The sequence below is a fragment of the Propithecus coquereli genome, unplaced genomic scaffold, assembly GCF_000956105.1.
Source record: "Propithecus coquereli isolate 6110/MARCELLA unplaced genomic scaffold, Pcoq_1.0 Scaffold205, whole genome shotgun sequence".
Classification (NCBI taxonomy): domain Eukaryota; kingdom Metazoa; phylum Chordata; class Mammalia; order Primates; family Indriidae; genus Propithecus; species Propithecus coquereli.
This window is the reverse complement of record NW_012145523.1, coordinates 3,919,970-3,941,455: the sequence shown is the minus strand read 5'-3', so window position 1 is coordinate 3,941,455 and position 21,486 is coordinate 3,919,970. Positions and strand designations below refer to the sequence as shown.

The following is a 21,486-nucleotide window of genomic DNA, read 5'->3' as shown; positions in this document are numbered from 1 at the left end:
CCACCCCAGATTTTTAGTGCTTAGGGTAGGCAAAAACCAGCAGTTAACAAGTTTATACACAAATCTGTAAGTACTGGTGCTTTTATTTTTGTAGGATAGATTCTGTTCGATCAAAGACTCTGTTTATTTGCAATTTGCTGTCCTAAAAGATTATAGCAGTTGTATCCTCGTCAGCAATACATTTTATCAGTCTTTCTAATGGATGCCAAAGTGATGGGGAGATGGATCTCATTTTTGCCTTGCTTACATCGACCTGAACTTTCAGTAAGGTTGAGCATCTTTTCATATGATTAATAGCCATTTGCATCAACTCTAATGTGAAAGCTGCATATACTTTGTTGATTTTTCTATCAGATTCCTTGAGATTTACCTATAAATTTCTATGGCTCTTTGTCAGTTAGGAATAGTAACCTTTTGTCTTGTCGTATCTATTTCAAACATTTTCTCCCAGCCTGTCATTCACCTTTTGACTTTTCATTTGACATGCAGAGATTTTTAAGCAGTTTCATAGAGCTATAATTTACATACAATAAAATTCACCAGTATGAAGAGTATAATATGGTGGGTTTTGACAAATGGGTACTGTCCTGTAACCACCAGCACAATGATGATATAGAACAGTTCCATTATTCCATAAATTTCACTTATGCTCCTTTGTAGCCAATCTTCTCCCAACTCCAGGCCCTGTGACCACTGATCTGCTTTCTTTGTCTTTTCTGGAATTTCATATACATGGAATTATGCAGTATGTAGTCTTTTATGTGTGTCTCCTTCCACTTAACATAACGCTTTGAGATCCATTCCATGTTGTTGTGTATCAGTAGTTCTTCCACTTTTTAAATAGCTGAATGGTGTTTCATTGTATACATATTCCACAATTCATTTATCCATTCACCAGTAAATGTACATTTGGAAAGGTTAATCTAATATGAATAAAGCTGCTATGAAAATTTTAATACAAGGCTTATGTAAATGTTCTTCTTTCTCTTCTTTACATATGTAGAAGTGGATCATAGAGCAGGTGTATTTTTAACTGTATAAGAAATTGGCAAACTTTTCAAAGTGGTTGTATCATTTTGCATTCCAATCAGTGATGAGGGAGAGCTCCAGTTGCTCAACACCCTCCCCAACACTTGGTATCATCAGTCTTTTTATTTTTAGTTATTATATTGGTGTGTAGTGATAACTCATTGTGGTTTTAGTTTGCATTTCCCTAATGACTAATGATGTTGAACATTCTTATGTGTTCTATGGTGATGTGTCTATTCATATCTTTTGACTTCCTACCTCCCTTTTTTGCTCTTTTTCCTGTTGTGCTGGAAGGGATCTTTATTCTGGATGCAAGCTTTTTATCAGATATATGTTTTGCAAATATTTTCTACTACTCTGTGGCTTGCCTTTTCATTTTCTTAATAATGTCTTTTGAAGAGCAACAGCTTTTAAATTTCATAAAAACCAACTTATCTGATTTTCTTTAGGTTTCATGTCTTGGTGTCTTCTCTAAGTAATCTTTGTATTGGCAAAAGTCACAAAGATGTTTTTCCCATATTTTCTTCTAGAAGTTTTATTGTGTTAGCTCTTGCATTTAGATTTATGACATGTTTTGAGTTAATTGTTAAATAAAAAAGTTACACAACATTATATACATTAGTGTAACTGGTCAATGAATAAATTTCAGTGATCCCTATGTGTTTTTTCATAATCCTCTCCCTTAACTAACCACTTGACCTTTCGAGTTGTTTCCCAGAAATGGAAGATTTTCTGCAAAATAAAGTTGCTGAAATTCTGAAGGTCCCTGGGCAGACTTCCTGACGCCAAGACCCACAACCTGCCCTGCCCCAACACAGTAGCCCTTTGTTAGTTATACCATGGCCTGCCCCAAGGCCTGTGGCCTCTCCTTTAAAAGCCCATGATCCCTGTTTAGTTGGAGAGAGAGATTTGAGGCAGCTTCTCCCATTCATTCGACAAAATGTCTTTCATATTAAAAAATTCCCCTTTCCTTGGCAATCCTCATTGTCTCAGTAATTGGATCTTTGTGTGAGGAGTAACTGGACCTAGGCTGAAATCCTTTGTAGTTTTGAGAACATTAGCATCCTTCTTTTTTTGTATTTAAAATTGTATTTTTTGGTATATGTACATATGCATGAAGAAGTTTAGAAGAATACATATGTTAGGTAGATAGCAAGGGATCTCTGGCTCTCCTAGGGTCAAAGGCAGGCCCCCCCCAAGCTTGGTGCTGCCCCACCTTAATCCTGCCCCAAGTGGCTGCCACACCTGGGAAGAAAGAAGAATCCCTGCCAATCTGCGAAAGAATGCAGGGAATTCCCCAGTCCAAGGCCAGGCAGCCCAGGCACAACAGGATCTGGAAAGTGACCTCGAGTAACCTAAGGCTAATTACCATGTTGTTAACTGTCCAACAAAGTGGTTCAGTGGTGATGTCTGAACCACAAGGGGGACCCAATCCAAACACCATAAAAAAAGACACCAGACCATTACCAGAGCCCTTGTATGACTGGGGAGCCTGTTTGGTGTCTGTGGCAAACGTATCTTGCTCTTGCTCTGTAAAACTACATCTTGTTCTTGCTCTGTAAACTTATCTTGCCCTTCCTCAATAGACCTCATTTCACACTTGCCTTACTTTTGGTGTCTGGTCATTCTTCGGCCAAGAGAACACCAAGAACCGAGAATAGACAACTATGACCTGACACATATATACCAAAAATATATGTATATATTTTTTTTGAGACAGAGTCTCACTGTGTTGCCCGGGCTAGAGTGCCGTGGCGTCAGCCTAGCTCACAGCAACCTCAAACTCCTGGGCTCAAGCGATCCTCCTGCCTCAGCCTCCCGAGTAGCTGGGACTACAGGCATGTGCCACCATGACCGGCTAATTTTTTCTATATATTTTTAGTTGTCCAGATCATTTCTTTCTATTTTTAGTAGAGACGGGGTCTCGCTCTTGCTGGTCTCGAACTTCTGACCTTGAGCGATCCACCTGCCTCGGCCTCTCAGAGTGCTAGGATTACAGGCGTGAGCCACCGCACCCGGCTCCAAAAATATTTTTATTTTTATTTTTTTTCACTTAGAAGCAGATTGTCAGTAGCAGTGTTACCAAAAGTCTGGCTCTTGTCCCCGAGGCCACATCAGAAGAATGAGGACAAGTGGTTAGAGGAGAATAAAAGAGAAGTTTATTAATTTGCTGGCAAATGAAGACGTTGGCAGGCTCCCATGTTAATATGTCAGGCTTCAGTCTGAAATGTCGGTTCTTGAAGTGCTCATGGCCAAAGAATGACCAGACGCACCGAAGTAAGGCAAGCACGAAAATGAGGTTTATTGAGGAGAGAAAGATAGAATTATAGGGCAAGAGCAAGATATAGGTTTACAGAGCATGATACACATGCTACAGATGGTGACCGGACCCCTTGTTGCAGCAAGAAAAAGAGAGCTTGGTTATGGTCCGTGTCTTGTTTTATAGTGCCCAGGTTCGGACCTCCCTAGTGGCTCAGACTTCACCATGGAACCACTTTGATTGGACAGTTGGGAGTTGCATTACTATGCATGCAGGTTGCTCTAAGTCAATTTGTGGACTCTATGGTACCTACACTGCTTGGCCTGTGGGCTAGAGAGGCCTCTGCATTCTTTTGCAGCTGGCATGCTAAGTTCTGATTGGCTGATTCATAGGCTATTCCCTCCTCCCCCAGGTATGGCAGTACCTCAGGGCAGGATTAGGGTGGGGCAGGACCACGATGGGGGCAACAGCACTCACTTTTGTCCCTGGAAGGCCCAGAATCCCTCTGTACCAACCTAGCAAAAGTACCAACATCCTGGCTCTGAGCAGAAGTGTAGAGCTTTTAAAGGTTCTGATTAATCGCATAATCCCATCTTCGGCTAAGACAATCTTGTGACCTCCACCTGGGAAATTCCCCTGAGCCAACTCCTGTGGCACAAACAGCAAAGGACACTCCCCTGCCCCCTCCCAACCACTGGACCGAGGCAGGGATGTAGGTTTTAGTTTTCAAAAAGGGAGAGGGGGTTTTGAAGAGACATAAAACATTTTTTAAACTTTTTTCAGGCCGTTCTCTCTGTTACAGCAGAAATTTAGTTAAGTTTTCTCTTTAAGAGATACCTTTACAAATCCACTTCCACAAATTAAATTGAAATTTAAAAGACTCCTTGGGATATATCAAAATGTTGCCAAAGACTCTTTGACTTTATTGATGAAGTTATTCAGTCCATAAGCACATCTGATAAATGGACAATCACTATTGCCTTAGCCCCAGGTCAGAAAAATTCTAGGTGTTTCTGGTGAGTTCTGCTCCATTCCTAGAGGACTAATGTAAATAACTATTGTGACTTCTTAAGTATTTGTGTTCCATAGAATCAGTGAAAATTCTCATAATATGGTAATTAACAAAGTAGTGTATAGTATTTTAATAGTGTGTCTCAATGAATACAAAAAGTGAATTATTTGTCTCTAAAAAAACTTTTGGAAGGAAGAATGTGGCTAAATAAATTCTGTTCAAATGCATATTAGCAAAGGTAACTATTTTTAAGGTTAATTTTAGGATCCTTAAGTAAAATTTTCATTATTTTGGGGGGACTGCTCCATGCCTTGGGGCAGTGATAAAATGAACAATGACATACTTTGAAATTATTTTTCTGAAATGATTGTATCAAGAGCAAGCTGTAACTTTCCATAATAATACTTTTCACGTGAAGGCGTCATATTTAATCCATGGACTTAAAAAACTGTGGATTTGAAAACTTTAGTAAGTTCAGATTCACATCGCCGAGAGAACGATGGTAGGCATATAACAACTTGAAGTTTCCTTCCCACCTACTGTTCTCCCCTGTCACCCTCCCCAGGCAAGACCTTGGAGTAAAATTATTCCTATTCCCCAGTCCTTCTCTAGTGTTCTCCAATAGCAGCCAGAAAAAGCTAGAGGAGCTTTTAAACATGCAAAGCTGATCTTGTCACTTTTCTGCTTAAAACCCTTCAGCGATTTGATTTCCCTTTTCTCTTAGGACCAAGTCTGGATTCCTTAATATGGCCCCGGGGCGGTGGGTCACCGGCCCCTCCTACCCTCGAAGCAGCCTCTCTGCACTTTCCCTGCCTACCTGTCTCAGCTGTTCAGCCTGGCTCTTGATCCTTAAACAAGCTGCTTCTCACTCAAAGTCTTCACAGGGCTAGTTCTTCTGCTTGGAATAATACTCTTCCCCCTTCTTGCCTGGCTAACTTCAGGTCTCTGCTTAAATGTTACTTCTTCAGGGAAGGGACACTCTGCCTGAAGCTCTCTGTGTTCTTTTCCTTCACAGTACTGAAAGGATTATTTGTGTAACACCTGTCACCCTACAGGGTGTCGGTGCCTGGACACAGGATCCTTGTAACTCTCTCATGATTGTATCACTCCCACCTAGCATAGTGTCTGGCACGTTGGAGGCATTTAAACATTATTTATCGGATGAATGGATGAATAAATGAAACTTTGTGTGGTCTATAAATACTCATGACCTCAAAATGGCATTGAAGTCAAGGATATAATCCTAGATGTGAAAATGTGAATTTTTCCTATCATTGGATCTCTAGATATTTATTAGCTGTAGAGAACATGTTAACCTCTGTAATTACTCAAGTACATTGAGACAGTCATTTGCCATCACCTCTCAACCTGGAGAGAGATCGTGGGCATTGAGGTGACAGAGGCTGCTGTGACCATGTTCTGTGGAAAGCTTTTATCAACAACTGAGATGAGGATGTTGGTGTGGTGTTAATCAGACTGATAGGATGCTGGAGGGATCACTCATGAGCGAGGTGACCTAATCAGGGTCCACAGGGATCTCACTCAACAGGTCAGAAAGGAGGATCAAATAACAGTACACAGCTTAATAAAGGAAAATTCCGAGACAGCACTGGGCTTACGTCTCCCAAATCTAATTGAACAAATACAGAATGAGGGACCTTAAAGGCAGAACATGTGAAAAACATAGAGATTTTATTAGGTTAAGGCAAATTCAGACTGTGAATTTTGAATCATTATAACTTGGCTCAAACACATTTTTATTAATCAAAATAGGAACCATTACAATCAACACACTTTTGCCAACGAGAAATAAGTTTGTTTATTCCTGTAGCATAAAAATCCTTTCTGCCAGATTCTATGAACTCTTGGAAAGCATTTTCTGAATCCTGCTGGTTGTGGAAGTGTTTTCCCGGCAAAAAGTTGTTGAGATGCTTGAGAAGTGGTAGTTTGTTGGTGAGAGGTCTGGTGAATATGGCAGTTGAGACAAAATTTCATAGCCCAATTCGTTCAACTTTTGAATCATTGGTTGTGCGACGTTCGGTCAGGTGTCGTCGTGGAGAAAAATGGGGCCCTTTCTGTTGACCAACGCCAGCTCCAGGTGTTGCAATTTTCAGTACATCTCACCGATTTGCTGAGCATATTTCTCAGATGCAATGGTTTCCCCGGGATCCCGAAAGATGTAGTGGATCAGACTGGCAGCAGACCATCAAACAGTGACTATGACCTTTTTTTGGTGCAAGATTGGCTTTGCGATGTGCTTTGGAGCTTCTTCTCGGTCCAACCACTGAGCTGGTCATCGCCAGTTGTCATATAAAATCCACTTTTCATCGCACGTCACAATCTGATCAAGAAATGGTTCTTTGTCGTTGCATAAAAGAAGAGACAACGACACTTCAAAATGATGACTTTTTTTGATTTTCAGTCAGCTAATGAGGCACCCACTTATCGAGCTTTTTCACCTTTCCAATTTGCTTCAAATGCCAAACAACCATAGAATGGTCAACATTGAGTTCTTTGGCAACTTCTCGTGTCGTTGTAAGAGGATCAGCTTCAATGATCGCTCTCAATTGGTCATTGTCAACTTCCGATGGCTGACCACTGAGCTCCTCATCTTCAAGGCTCTCATCTCCTTTGCAAAACTTCTTGAACCACCACTGCACTGTATGTTCATTAGCAGTTCCTAGAGCAAATGCGTTGTTGATGTTGTGAGTTGTCTCTGTTGCTTTACGACCCATTTTGAACTCGAATAAGAAAATCGCTCAAATTTGCTTGTCTATCATCATTTCCATAGTCTAAAATAAATATAAAATAAACAGCAAGTAATAAGTCATTTAGCAAAAAAACATAAAGTGAGAAATGTGCATTAAAATGATATATAACATAACCACATTTATTTAAGAATGTATTCCAATATCAAACAGCAAATTTCAACAATGCTAAAACCACAATTACTTTTGCATGCCATGCTGTTGACCGGGTGAGTCAATAGCGTGGCGTGACTATCAGAGACATTGATTTGATGTTAGATCCTTTAATAGAAGCAGCATGTCAACAACCAAAGAAGTCATGGAGCTTCCCTCGTCAGACCACCCCTGCCATGCCATGTCCAGTTCTGGGAGGTAGATGCAGAAAGACATACTGACAGTTGCACTGCTGTGGGGTTTTCCAGCCATGTCATCTGAGAAGCAGATGAAGAGCTGGGTGTTCCTAGTTAATGAGGAGTCAAATTTGGGAGAATATAATCCATAAGTAAAAGGCAGGGTCATTAGATTTGTTCTCTGTAGGTTCAAAGGGTAGACCGGGGGCCAACAGGAAAATCCCAGGGTAGTGGATCTCAGTTGAATTTGAGGAGCTGTCCAGCAGGGGAGTGGGTTGGGCAAAGTTCCCCTTTACTAAAATCAATTATACTTAGACAGCAAAGGGAGACACGAGCTTTGAGACGCTCTCTGTCAATTTATGGAGGACATATCAGGGTGGGAGGGGCCCTTTTTCCTCTGTGCAGAACCTAATGTAGTTTGGACCTCAGCATGTTTGGAGTGCCAAGATAGAGATAAATGGCCACTTGAAACAATTATTTTTTAAAGATCTCATCTACTATATATATAATCCTGTGATCTATTCTAACTCTCAGAGGGATGATCTTATTTCTCTTCACTTTCGCCGCATGTGCCAACTTGAGAAGCAACAGAGTGGATGCCGAAAGACCACTTGTTGTGGCAGGAACTCATACACTGGGTAAAAATTGGATATGCTACTGCTAAGGTCTCTCATCACCGAGTTTCTGTGATTCCAGTAGAAGGCAGAAGTATGTGTTCTGTAATTAGGGCGGAATTTGGCAAACTATGGGGAAATGCCATAAAGAGCCTTCACCATATTGCAAGAAATACAAAGGAAATAAAAATGATGATCATACTCTACAATATTCTCATAATCGTGGTGGCTACTAAATATGCACAGTGTCCCAACCCAGGAGCACTACATGCCTGCGGCCGCAGAGAAGCAATTATGAATGGGCCAGAGTAAATTCTCCCTTCTAGAGGGAAAAACAGGAAGTGCGTCTCTTCCTGTGAATGTCCCTTATTCTGTAGGTCTATCCGAATTACACGATTAAGCATATTTTCTATGAAGATGCCAGTAGAAGGCACCTGAACACAGATACATGGTCAATTAAAAGGTATTATTTTTTGGTTCTCTTTCTCTCTCCTGGTTTACACTGAGAACTTAGTTTCAAGAAAACAAGCATATGTAGGTAAGACTGCTCATAAAGCATTGTGTCAGTACTTAAAGTATAAATGTTCTCGTGAAAAGTTTAGCCGAAAGTAGACACATTGGATAGTACTCATCACTAAAGGAAGCAGTGTTCATACTAGCAAAGAGTTAACTCTCTCTGTTATGAAGAAATAAACTCTTTGATTAAAAAACTGCATTTTCCAAAAGATATTACATTTTGCACTAGAATTGGGTATTGCCTATAAAAAGCATATGGCCTTAGCGATTAGAAAACTGACTATAATTTTAAAACACAGGGATTCGAAAATTGGACTTGGGCTTGACATTTTTTAGCTGCATGACTATGGGCTAATGATGTAAACTCTGTGTCTAAATTCTTTTATCTGTAAGATGAGGATAATAGTATCTACCTTGCATGGATCTTATGAGGATAAAATAAGAAAATGTGTAAAAGCCCCAGCACAGCAAAAAGCAAGCACTAAGTTAATGGGAGCCACTGACAGAGCTGTGGCCAAGCCATTGTCATCTTGTAGGATGTAGACTGTGTCTTCTTGGGGAAGCAATTGGGGTACACAGCATAAACAGCCTTAGCTTTGGGGAGCTAGAGGGAGGTCTCCACTAACTTCAGATGTTCATGGGAAAAAGGATGCATTAATTCGGTCACTTCTTTGATCAATACCTTAGTGATATAAAGGAAGTAACATCTGGTTTTGAAAATTATTTGAATCAGAAGTTTCCTGGTCAAGTTTCATTTTAATAATGGATTATTACTGAATATGAGTTAGATTTGCCAAAGGCTTAAACTAGTCTGGAAGTAACTTAGGTGCCTTTGTAAGTGGCGTTACTTCTGTGACGTTACTGGGTGCCATTTGCTACCAGTCTGTTGTCCTGGACTAAATGATACTCCCACAGTGTAGTGGCCAGTGGGTATTGTTTGATGTCACCATCTACTTAATTATCAGTTGCCCCCTGGTTTCCTGAAAGGGTTAATGATGCCCAACTATTTCTAGTGGGAGCACTTTGCTGCTGAGAAAATCAAACACGAAGGTGTTTCTTTGAACACTTTATCTGCATGGGCCAGGTAGGACAGCTAGGAAAGAGGTAAGACACAGTTGAGCTACTTAAGGCTCTTAAGAAATGACCCTTATAGAATATCCACAGGGATTAAGAAATGGAATTTATTAAATATTTCTTGGTTTAGCATTTTGGCAGAAATCACTTGGCCTTTGTCACTGGCAAGATAAAAAGAAGCTCTGATTTCTGTTCTCAAGAAGATACTCTTGGCTTCTTCCTTTCTCTTAACTTACCCCTTGGCCCTCATTTTGCATCAGAATTTGAGGGAACAGGCTCAGTGCTTTGTGTTTAGTTAATTTGGTGAGTTCATTGTACTCTCATCCCTGGGCTATTAAATTGTTCAAAAATAAATATTGCATCACTTGTTGAATATGTAACATGTATCTCATTTGAGCTGCATTTTAAAACAAATGGTAATTATTTAGTATTTACATAATACTTTGAAAGTATTTCAGAATAGCACTTATCAATAATAAGTAGTCAAACACATAACTGGGCTCAGTGGGCAGGAAAAAAATAGAATTCTGATTTTCCATTGAAAGCTACAGGCTCAAGAAGAGAGAAAAACATACGTATGTATTTATATATGTATGCATATTTGGGACAAATACATGTCCCAGGTGACAGGACTGAAAGTCAGGAGATTAACTGGACCAAAATTCAGGCTGCATAGTGAGCCAAGCTAAGGTTTCACAGAAGTCTGGAGCTGCTCCCACTTCTAGACTTTTGTGCAAAAACTGGAGGAAGCTGTGAACAGCCTGGGCTCTGAGAACATTCCTGCCCTGGGAGAAAAGGCTTGTGTGAGCTCATGGGGCTTTCCACCGCTGACCAGCCTTGGCAGCCATGAGGCGTCCAGTAGCGAATCCTGGCCCTTAAGTTCTCAGGGGCCTGTTGTAAGATATTTGGCTCTAAGCAGAGGTCAGTGTTTCAAGGGTGACTCACATCTTGGGGGCTAGTGGGGATGATGGGTGGGATTCATGAGCAGATCTGGCCCTTCCCAAGGAAAGGGGGCTGGGGGAACCACCAGAGTGCTTGGGAGGGTCCAGGGCTCGTCCTCCCTGGAGGCACTACGTGGACGGGTCCTGGACAAGAACGATGAAAGAGTGATCCACTGGCTTCCATACCCTGGGAAAGGTGGCAAACCATGAGGTCACATCAAAGGGTGTGGGTGTGGGTCGGGGGAGAAGTCTTGTTTCTCTTGCCTCCCCTGAAGGTGGGGGGGGCCTCACCTCTGGGCCACGCCTCACCTCTCTGCCTTGCACACTTCCTGGCTCAGACTCAGTTCTGTCCACGTTCTCTTCCTCAGTCCCCAGGGCCACCATGCGATCTGCCCCCATCTCCAGACGACCACTTCTGGGGATTAAGGGAGGTTTGGGGTGTAGTCAAGCTAGATGCTCTGAGGTCGCTGCAGCGGGAGCGGGGCGCGGGAGGGAGCAGGACCGGGGCGCAGCCGTGGTGGGTGCGTCCTGCCAAGAAGGGCGGGGGCGACGGGGCGCGCACGCGGAGGAGGAGGAGGGAGGGCCGCGAGCGAGTGAGACCAGATAAGGGAGCGCGCCCGCCGCCGCCGCCGCCGCCGCCGCCCTCCTCCGGAGAGAGAGGCTGAAGTGAGGCTGTGCGAAGCGCCGCATTTCAATGAGGACGGGCCGAGGCACATCCCTGCACTAGTGGCCGCAGCCGAGACGCCCGCGCTCCAGTAGCCGCTGCCGCCCAGCCCGGCCCCGCCGCCGCCCCCAGCCCCGCAGCCCCGCAGCCCCGGCCGCGCCCAGCCCGGCGAGGACAGCACCAGGAGGCGGCCCCGAGCGCGGCCACAAAGACCCCCGGCGGCATCTCTCCGCGGACCGGTGCGTGGTTTGCCTTCGCTGGGGAAGGGAGCTGCGGGGAGGGCGGCCCGGGGGCCCCGCAGTGCCCGCTCTGCCCGCAGCCGCGGGGCGCCGAGGGCAGGGCGGGCGCCCAGCTCGGCCGCCGCCGCCCCGCCCGCGGTTCCTCGAAAGGCGGCCGCCCTGCCCTGGCCGGCCCCGGGGGCGTTGCGTGCGGGCGGACCCCGGGCTGCTGGCACCTGCCTCTTTTGTCTGGTGCCACCGGGCTTTAAACCGGGAGTCGGGCGAGCGGGCCCCCAGGCTTTTGGCCGCGTTGTTAGTGGGTATGGAGAGCCAGGGCGCAGAAGCCGGGAGAGGTGCTTGTCATTGTCGGAACTGGCTGAGGAGCGAGGACCAAGTCTAGCCTGCGCCTGGAAGGAGTGGCCGGGCCGGCCTCTTATTGTGTGTGTGCCTTCCCGTGTGCCCGGGCGGGGGGTGTGTGCTTGGGCAGGGGGGTGATCCGGGCATGGTGGTGGCTGCAGCGGGGGTGTTGTAAGTGGGTTTGTCGGGTCTCAAGTTCCTTCGGGGACAGCGAGGCCGCTTCATGTTCGAATTAGTACCTGCAGTGCTGAAAGCATGCGGAGAGGAAATGGCATTTTCCTGCTAGTGGGAGTGCACGCACAGCCCCGCATTGCCCCACAAAAGAGGCTGCTTTTGAAATCCAGGTTTGTGCAGAATCGCAGCTGTCTTTGGCAAGGAGGTGCTTGTCGGTGGTAGAGCAGATGAAAGGTTTCATTCAAACCCGTTCCCTCTCTGCCGCACCTGGGAATGTGTGTCCAGGTTACGGTGCACACGCGTTCAGCGGCCACACTGCAGGATGTTCCATGAATACGTTTTATGACTGTTCCCAAATATATTGTCTTTCAGTGGGAAAGGAAAGTAGGACAGCGTTTTAACTATGAAATGTCACACGGATGCGGGTCAGAAGGGATTTTAAGAGAGGTCATATGGAGGAAAATTATAAAAGATATGCACACACCCTGTGACATCTACCTCTGTGGTGGTGTGTGTGCACACAAGATCTGTGTGTGCCTTTTATTTCACGCCTGTGCATCTACGTGAATCCTAATCCCACTGCTAAAATATGCCTTGGGACTTCCAGGTCCAGCATCTACTTAGATGTGGTGGCGTTTATGCCAATGGTTTTTCTTGGGGTGGGTGTTTGTAAATTTCTGAAACAAGAACTCATGTGGGTGAACAGAGCTTCCTCCAAATGGTGAGAAATCCCACCAAGAACAATCATGGATGTTGGTTTCGGGGCATGGCAGTATTTATAGGAAAAGCTCTGATAAGAGCCAGTAGCCCTTCTTCCCCACTCAGGGTCTGTGGCTCCGTGGCTGAGTCCCCGTGGTTACGATTTGGTGCCACGGAACATGTGTACCCAGGCCCTAGGCCACCTATGGTCCATGAACATGGGGCTGTGTGTTCTCTCAGGCTTCCTGTGCAGAAAGTGTGAACCTGGGGGAGGCCAGCGAATCTTTTTCAGGAGCTCTTGGTTGAAATGCATGACTAAGCCAACTGAAGAGCTGAGACAGCCAAGGCCAGGGAAAGAGCACCTATTTTGATGCTGTAAATAATTACCAGAACACACTAGGGTGTGGAGTGTCGTTTTTTAGTGGTAGCTGGAGTCTTGAAAATGATCTCACTTTGAGTGTGGTTTTTCTTTGTCGACAACATCACTGCCCACTTTTGGACAAGTTCAGTGAAGAGAAGTAAAAGATGGGGGCCTTTCCATTGGAGGAAGGTGTGATCTAGTTGGAGGAAATATGTAAATAAAATAAAACAAAATAAACTTTCCTGTGTTTTAAATTGTTCTTTTCTTTCTTTCTTTTCTTTTCTTTTCTTTTCTTTTTTTTTCATTTGGTGTGGAGTTCTTGGCTCTAAAAGCCTGTTCCCCTTAGGGAATTCAAACAATGCCAAATTATTTGGCTTTTGCCAATGGTGCCTAGCTGACAGCTCTTCAGAAGTAGATTTGCACTTTCTCTGGTAACACAATTGTGCCTTCCTTTGCTTCAACCCTGCTTGTTTTCTTTTAGTTTATATCAATTTGGGAGGAAGCCCCGAAACCCCTAGGGTTAGAAGAATGATCACTGCCTTTAAAAATCAAACAAAACTTTCAGAAGCCAATTTGGCTTTTCTAATTTACAAAGTTTTGAAGAGCTCTGCGAGTTTGGTGTGAGTACTGGCAGTATCCTCTGCCCCATCCCCAAGACACACACCCCTTTTAGAAGACAGGAGAGCTCACTTAAGTAGGAGCAATTACCAATATCATGGGAAAAATACTGGTTCTGTTAAATAATTAATGCCTACAGGATTAGATGTAAAAGTGGTAATTGTTTTATAGTTTCCTAACTTCAAAATCAATGAAACCAGTTCATAGCTACCTATGTATGGTATAATACACCGAATTCATAATCACTCCAGGTTTAAATCACACTCCACTTGCTCCCTCCAATCCCCAGGCCTCTCAATGGGGTCAGTGTTAGACTCAGGAGCAGGTAGAATCATGAGCACTGGTGACCACTGCTCCCTCTGCGTTCAGACAAGGTGTGGATCAGTGAGCTGGCCTGCTCAAGGTCACTGAGCTAGTTTGGAGTGAGGGCCTTAAAACCCCCTGCTTTGTATGCTGCTGATGGGCCAGTCAGGGGAGCTAGGGATAGAGAGCATCAGCTTTGGAGTCACGGTAAATCTGGATTCAAATCCCAAACCCCTCAGTTACAACCCTGGGACCCTAGATAAATTCCATACCCATCCCTAGTCTTGATAATATCACCTACCTTATTAGATTAATTTGAGGTCTAGAAGAGAATTTTTAGCATATTATAAACAAATAATTGATGAATAATAGTGCTAGGCACATCCCAGACATTCAATAAATATTGGTTTCTTCCACTTCATTTCAGGAGTACCAAATCTCTAGCTGTGCTTGCGGGCATGAACTTTTAGCCACTCTGAATGGATCAGAGTTTAGTTTACTGAGGGTAAAAGAAAGGTCAGGGACCAACAGCAGTACTTTTGCTGAGTTTTGACTGACTTTCAGAGAGGTGATATCAACTAGGTGGTGGATTTGGGAAGTACTTGTAAGGTTCTTATCTCCAATTTTCCATTTTCCTTGTATTTTATTTCAATGTTCCTGAAATTTTGCCATTAAAATTTCATTCCTTTGAATGCAAAGGTTACTCCACTTTCTAGATTGTCCTGTTAAAACACAGATCCCCCTGCAAGGGGCAGCACCACAAGCAACCCCTTAGCAAGGATGAATGGATCCCCCAGGCGGCTGGCTGAAAAGTAGTAAAATGGAAAGTAAAATGGGGCCCTGAAGGTGCAGGTGTACTTTTCCGAAGGTTGTAGGTGGAGATCAGGAGGACCCGGGAGCCTCCCTTGCCAGCAAAGAAAGACTCTGTTCCTCCTAGTTCTTTTTGTGCCAGGGTCAGGAACAGAAATGCAGATTTTTATTAATAAAAAAAAAATCTTAATACTTATCACATGCCAGACACTATCCTAAGGGCTTCATGTGCATTAACTTATTTAATAGTTAATATTAACTATGAGGTAGATAATATTCTTCTTTCTATTTTGTGGTTGAGGAAATCGGGGCTTAAAGATGTTGATCAAGTAGGTTTCTCATGGCTACGCGGGTAGTACAGGGTCAAGCCTAATCAACATCTTTAAGCCTCAATTTTCTCAACCACAAAGATAGTGAGAACCTTAGTGGAAGGAAGGGCAGAGTCCTCCAAAGAAGAAGTAAACATTTTCCTTTCTTCTTCTTCTTCTTTCTTCTTTCTTCCTTCTTCCTTTTTTCTTCTTCTTCTTTCTTCTTCTCCTCCTACTTTTTCTTCTTCTGCTTCTTTTTTAACCCAACTTATGCGAAGCACTAGATGTAAATAAATGAGGTATGATGAATTTGCTTTTAAAAATATTGAATATGTGAATATGTTGGGAAGTCTTCCTTTAGTCAGTACAACCTACGGATTGATTTAATTTGCTCTCCATCTGGCTGTGGGGAGCACAAACGCTATGTAAAGCTTTCGCAGTCTGTTAAATGCTGCCTGCCCTCTCTTTGTTTTCCTGGGCCACCAGGGCCACTTGTCTTTCCCGGTATAATGATACAAAAGCACAGTTTCTACCTGTCACCAGGTAGGGTGTCCTGCAAGGAGTGGTGGGCTTCAGAGTCAGGCAAACCTGGGTCAGAATTGCTGGTTAAAGCATTTCTCCACTTGTTTGCTTGGAGACATTTAGGAGAAATTTTTCTGTGCCTCAGTTTCTTCATCTGTAAAGAGGGATGACAATACTCTGAAAGTCTGTTGTGACTACTGGAAATAAGATCTGTTTGCAGCCTGTTACGTTGTAGGCAGTTAGTACTGAGGAGTTGTTTCCAAGAAAACTGGGGTTGATTAATAATAAGTGGTTTGCACCGGGATCGCCCCTTCTTCTTCTCCCGTGGGATAGATAACTCCTATCAAAGAAGCCATCACTGACAGCAACATCTCCACCCGGCCGTTGCCAAGCAGAGCCTTTGAAATCACGAACTTCAAATAACATCGGGGTGTGTGTCTGCTTTTGTTTCTGGGGCTCGCAGGTCCGACTGGAAGTCCATCATGTCCTTCGGCAGAGACATGGAGCTGGAGCACTTCGACGAGCGGGATAAGGCGCAGAGGTACAGCCGCGGGTCGCGGGTGAACGGCCTGCCCAGCCCGACGCACAGCGCGCACTGCAGCTTCTACCGCACGCGCACGCTGCAGACGCTCAGCTCCGAGAAGAAGGCCAAGAAGGTGCGTTTCTATCGAAACGGAGACCGATACTTCAAAGGGATTGTGTACGCCATCTCCCCAGACCGCTTCCGATCGTTCGAGGCCCTGCTGGCTGATTTGACCCGGACTCTGTCGGATAACGTGAATTTGCCCCAGGGAGTGAGAACGATCTACACCATCGACGGGCTCAAGAAGATCTCCAGCCTGGACCAACTGGTGGAAGGTGAGCGCCATGGGATGACCCCAAGTGACCCCACAGGTTCTCTTGTCAGATGTCCACACTGTGGTAGCCTTCTCCCGCTCGTCCTCTGAGAGTTTGCATGCGGCCTTGTGGCTAACGTCCTTCTTGTTTCTTTCACACGTTTGAGTTTGCTGTGTTGTAGTGCAAAAAGAAAAAAAAGATTAATGATACTAGGTCAGGGAGCTTATAACAATGGCCTGAGGGGGAAAATGCCTAATTCTACAGCATGCTCTGTTTTCTTTCTCACACCCATGCTACGTTAATTTTAAAAGTCCATTTTTGTATCTTCGATCACATAGTTCATATTCATTTCTAAATGCAAATTGAACTTTTGCTATCACAGTGTCCGAAAGTACTTGAACTGGAAATGACTAATGGATCATGAAATGTTAGAGTTGAAAGGAACCTTAGATAGCCATCAAACCCATTAATTTTATCTTTGCACACCGAGGCCCAGAAAATTCAAAGGACGTGGTAAGATAGTCATGACGCTGGACCCAAAATTAGTTTTTCTGACAACCCTTTCCTCTGTGATGCTTCCTTTTAAGTTTAAAGGATTATTGTCTTTCTGTGATATTTGAGGATATGAAGGGAGAAATCTGTTTGGTTTATTTTATAAGTCCGATTTAGGTTAGTAGGAATTATCTACTTTTGACATTTAATGTGGAAACGGTATGCTTTGGATTCGCAGATGAGGCCTGGTGTCTTATGCAAGCAGAGTAGGTCGTCGCTGACTCTGGGCTACAATTTTCTCAGGATGGATCCTTGTTTGAACAGGGCATAAAGCCTCTCATCACCTTGGAAATCATAATTGAATTAAAGTGAGTTAGAGAGAAATAATGGGGTTAAATGTATGCTAAGGTGTGAACGAGGATAGCGGATCCTCTTTGAAGAGTGGGTTTTTCTGAGATTGAGGTCTCACAGCCCTGGTCAAGGAGTCGGTGACACCGAGGGGCACGGGAAAGGAAGGTCCTACACAGGGTCAGAAGAGCTAGATTTCGCCCTGAGGTCATCTTTACTCCAGAAGTGTTCACCCAGGCCCTGTGGTCCAGCTGGGTCCAGGAGGGACGTCGAGTAATTCCTTCCCTCTCCTGCGCAGGTAGCTGGAAGCATCCCTTTCAGCCCCTTGGAGTCTGGGTTTGCTCTGCCCTGACTGCGCACTGACAGAGCCCTCTTGTCCTGCTTTGTAACCAGGCCGTATGTGATTCAAGGCGAGGACTTCTCCCTTTGTCCTTGTCTTCATCCCTTGGCAGGAATGTCAGACCGGTCTCAGTATCACTGGACTTGAGAGCATGCACAGGAGCCTGGACTTGGTGTGTTTATTTTGTGGGAATTCACATTTCTTTTTGGTGACTTGTCACTCTGCCAAGATGCCTGTAGACTTGGCCTTTTTTCCTCTATTCAGGGGTTGGAACTTCCAGTAAATTAAAAGTGAAAAATGAACATGAAATCGTTGTGTATCAGCTTTGATTTCTGGGCCCTGTCCTTTGTATGACCTTGGAAAATACAAGGATTAATAAAACATTTGGTGTGGTATATTCCAAGGAATCTGGAGAAAGATCAGATGCAAAGTCAGGTGCATGCCCAGTCACCAAGCCATCTCTTTAAGGGCTGATGGTATTGTATGGAAAATCTGCCAAGATCTCAGAGCACATCCCAAGACAGCCATGGGGTTGATGCCTCCCTCTGTTCTAGAGTCACTGGTGCAGCATCTCCTGGGGCAGGGGTACTTCAGTCAGTTTCCCACCCAGAGTTGATCTTTACTGACAAGTGGCCAGAGATGTTCCCATAACCCCCATCCACCGAGGAGAAAGTATGGGAGGTGACAGATGACAGTACTCCTTTCACATCTAGGGACCAGCAAGATTGTGGCATGCTTGCCACCATCTTCTTTGTCTTTATCTTTTACCACAAAATAGTGCCAGCTCTGAGAGATGGCTGTTTTGACTAAAGATAATGATGATGATAGCTCACATTTATTGAGCATGTGCCAGGCTTTGGTTGGTGTTCCTTGCATATATGAATACATTTAATTCTCACAATGGTCCTAAGAGGTAGGAACCGTTATCCTTCTGCTAAGATGAGGCACAGTGTGGTTAAATGATCTGCTCGAACTCACACAGCAAGAAATGGTAGCGTTAGGGTTTGAACTCATGAAGGCTGGTGCCAGAGCCTGAGGTCACAACTGCCACTAGGATATTCTGTGCTATGAATTCAACTCCTATAAAAGGCACTCCTGTGCTTTCTTTAATACAGTAGATTATTTTTTGATATAGCAGAATGTTAGACGTTTTAGTGTAAAGGTAACTACCAACCATAAGTTGTTCCTGTTGCTATTAGTAGTGTTAAATAAAATATTATTGTATTAACTTCTTCTTGAAAACAAATGTTTTTAATCTTGACTTAATTCCAAGAAAGAAAGATGCTGCTCCCAGAAACACTTTAGTATTTTCATTTGCCTCCAAATACTTTTTTCCCCAATCAGTATGAAGTAACTGCAGAATGAATATTCTGATGCTTAAAAATTACTTTTTTGAAAAAAATACCCTTTTCTGATTGATTCAATGGTAACTTCAGTACAGTGTGTGAGTTCACACATTGGCTGCATTTATTTTTTGAATTTTCAGTTTAAACACATTTTTTTTTCCTAATTCATAACATTGACAATTAGCATGCAGCTGCACTTAGTGTTTAAATAGCTGGAAATTCATTTAGATTGGCCTCTTTGTCAATTACATTTTTGCTTAGTCTGTTAAAATGCAAACCGTTGTTTCATATTCATCATTAGGCTCATATCTCTCACTTTACATACTAATTTTATGTAAACGTCAATGCATGTTATTAGCTTTTCATTTCCCCTTCCAATGTGATGATGTTTGAGTTTTAAATTCAATCCTTTTAGTGGGTGCAGTGACAAGTGTATTTGACTTCTAATTATTTTTTTAAGTTTGTTCTTTCTCACTTGTTCTCATACTGAAATTTCTGAGTTACAATGATATACGTGAGTTTCTTTATTTATAACAGCCTCGTGGTCACTTTCACTGTTTTATTATTATGTACTGATCATTATGCCCAAGTGTGGTTTAAACCCATTGATGGAGCTGGCTATGAGCCCAGATAATATATGTATGAGTGAGTGTGTACATGTGTGTATGTGTGATTGTATGTGTGTCTACCTATGCATGTATGTAAATATACACACACACATATTTAAGAGTATACCAAAGGCGACACTCTTGTTTGCTGTCAAAATGGCCTTAATATGTTGTAAAAAAATCATGATACTTAATAAGGAAAGTTGAATTGCAGGCCTATTTCTGCAAGTGATTCGTCTTGAGACATGGCCTCATTTCCCCCAATTTTGTACCATTTATATTCTATGGTGGGTATGCAAATGTTGGAAAGATAAATGAAGGTAAAACATTTAAAGCCTTTGAACTCTTAGGAGAAAGATGTAGTGTAAATCATGAGCATTGATCTATTGATTGATTGACTGATTTGTCCTTCTTTTAGCATCTTGTGTGAATATAGGTATGAAAGGGCTAGAACATTTCCTTTAAGCATTAAGTTAAAAATTAGGGAGATATGTCATCTTCTGGATACAAATAAGTTACTTTTTTTAAATCAGATCTGCACTATTAGAGGCAAGTCCCTCTTATTCCCCTGTTCTCACACATGCCTTGGCCCCTTACCAGCCTGCGATGGACATCGCCTGGCTCTGCAGCTGTAGTTTCCATAAGGGCTTTTTCCAAGTTCCCATCAGAATTCACCTCTCAGGAATAAACCCATCTTTACCCCACAGTTAGGGAATCTTTGTCCTACCATGGCTTCTGGATTACCCATCTTTTCTTGTTCCCCTGAGTGTCATCCTCTACTCTCTTTTCTCTAATTCACTAGCTTCCTCTATGCCTGTTTTTGCTATATCGAATTTTTAAAAATTAATTTTTGAATAGTTATAAAATATGCTCTCCCTAAAATTCCCCAGGGGTAACCACTTTAACTAGATTTTTTGAGGGTGATCTCAGAGATAGCAGTGCCTATAAAGTACATATATGTATGATAGCCCCCCCTTATCATCAGGGGATATGTTCCAAGAGCCCCAGTGGATCCCTGAGACTGCAGGTAGTACCAAACCCCATAAATACTGTTTTTTTCCTATGCATACATGCCTATGATAAAGTTTAATGTATAAATTAGGCACAGTAAGAGACTAAAAACAATAGCTAATAATAAAGCAGGACAGTTACAACACTATACTGTAATAAAAGTTATGTGAATCCAGCCTGGGCAACATTGCAAGACTCCACCTCTTAAAAAGAAATATGTGAGTGTGGGATCTTTCTCTCAAAATATCTTATTGTACTGTAAGCATCCTTCTTCTTGTGATGAAGAAAGGATGGAGCAAGATGGTGAGAGATTTCATCACACTACTCAAAACAGCATGCAATTTAAAACTTATGAAGTATTTATTTCTGGAATTTTCCTTTCAATATTTTTGGACCACAGTTGACTATGGGTAACTGAAACTGAGGAAGGTGAAACCACAGGTAAGGGAGTAATTTTCTGTGCTCACAGTTCTGCACCTTGCTTTGTGTACTTAACAATATATCTTGGAGACCTTTTCGTGTCAGTACATCTAGAACTGCTGTGTTCTTTTTACTGACTTCATAGTACTCCTTTATACAAATGTACCGTAATTTATTTTACTTGTGTTTTATTAATGGACTTTTAGGTTGTGTGCAATTCTTTGTTACGACAAACAATTTTGCGATGAATATTTTTGGATATATGTTTTCCACGCATGTAGGAGAATATCTTTAGGATAAATTCCTAGAAGTAATATTGTTGGATAGAGAGGTACAAACATTCAACTTTTTTTTTTTTTGAGACAGAGTCTCACTGGGTTGCCTGGGCTAGAGTGCCGTGATGTCAGCCTTGCTCACAGCAACCTCAAACTCCTGGGTTCAAGCAAACCTTCTGCCTCAGCCTCCCGAGTAGCTGGGACTACAGGCATGTGCCACCATGCCCGGCTA

General features: G+C 43.1%; 1 protein-coding gene across 1 annotated transcript in view; it reads left to right on the top strand.

Annotated features, from left to right (window-relative positions):
• The first annotated feature begins 11,183 nt into the window (after nt 1-11,183).
• DCLK1 (doublecortin-like kinase 1) overlaps nt 11,184-21,486 on the top strand; it is a 328,500-nt gene continuing 318,197 nt past the window's right edge. The window contains 2 exon segments of the mRNA XM_012644043.1: nt 11,184-11,446; nt 16,041-16,435. Of these exon segments, the coding sequence (XP_012499497.1) occupies nt 16,060-16,435 (376 nt within the window). The 5' untranslated portion in view covers nt 11,184-11,446; nt 16,041-16,059.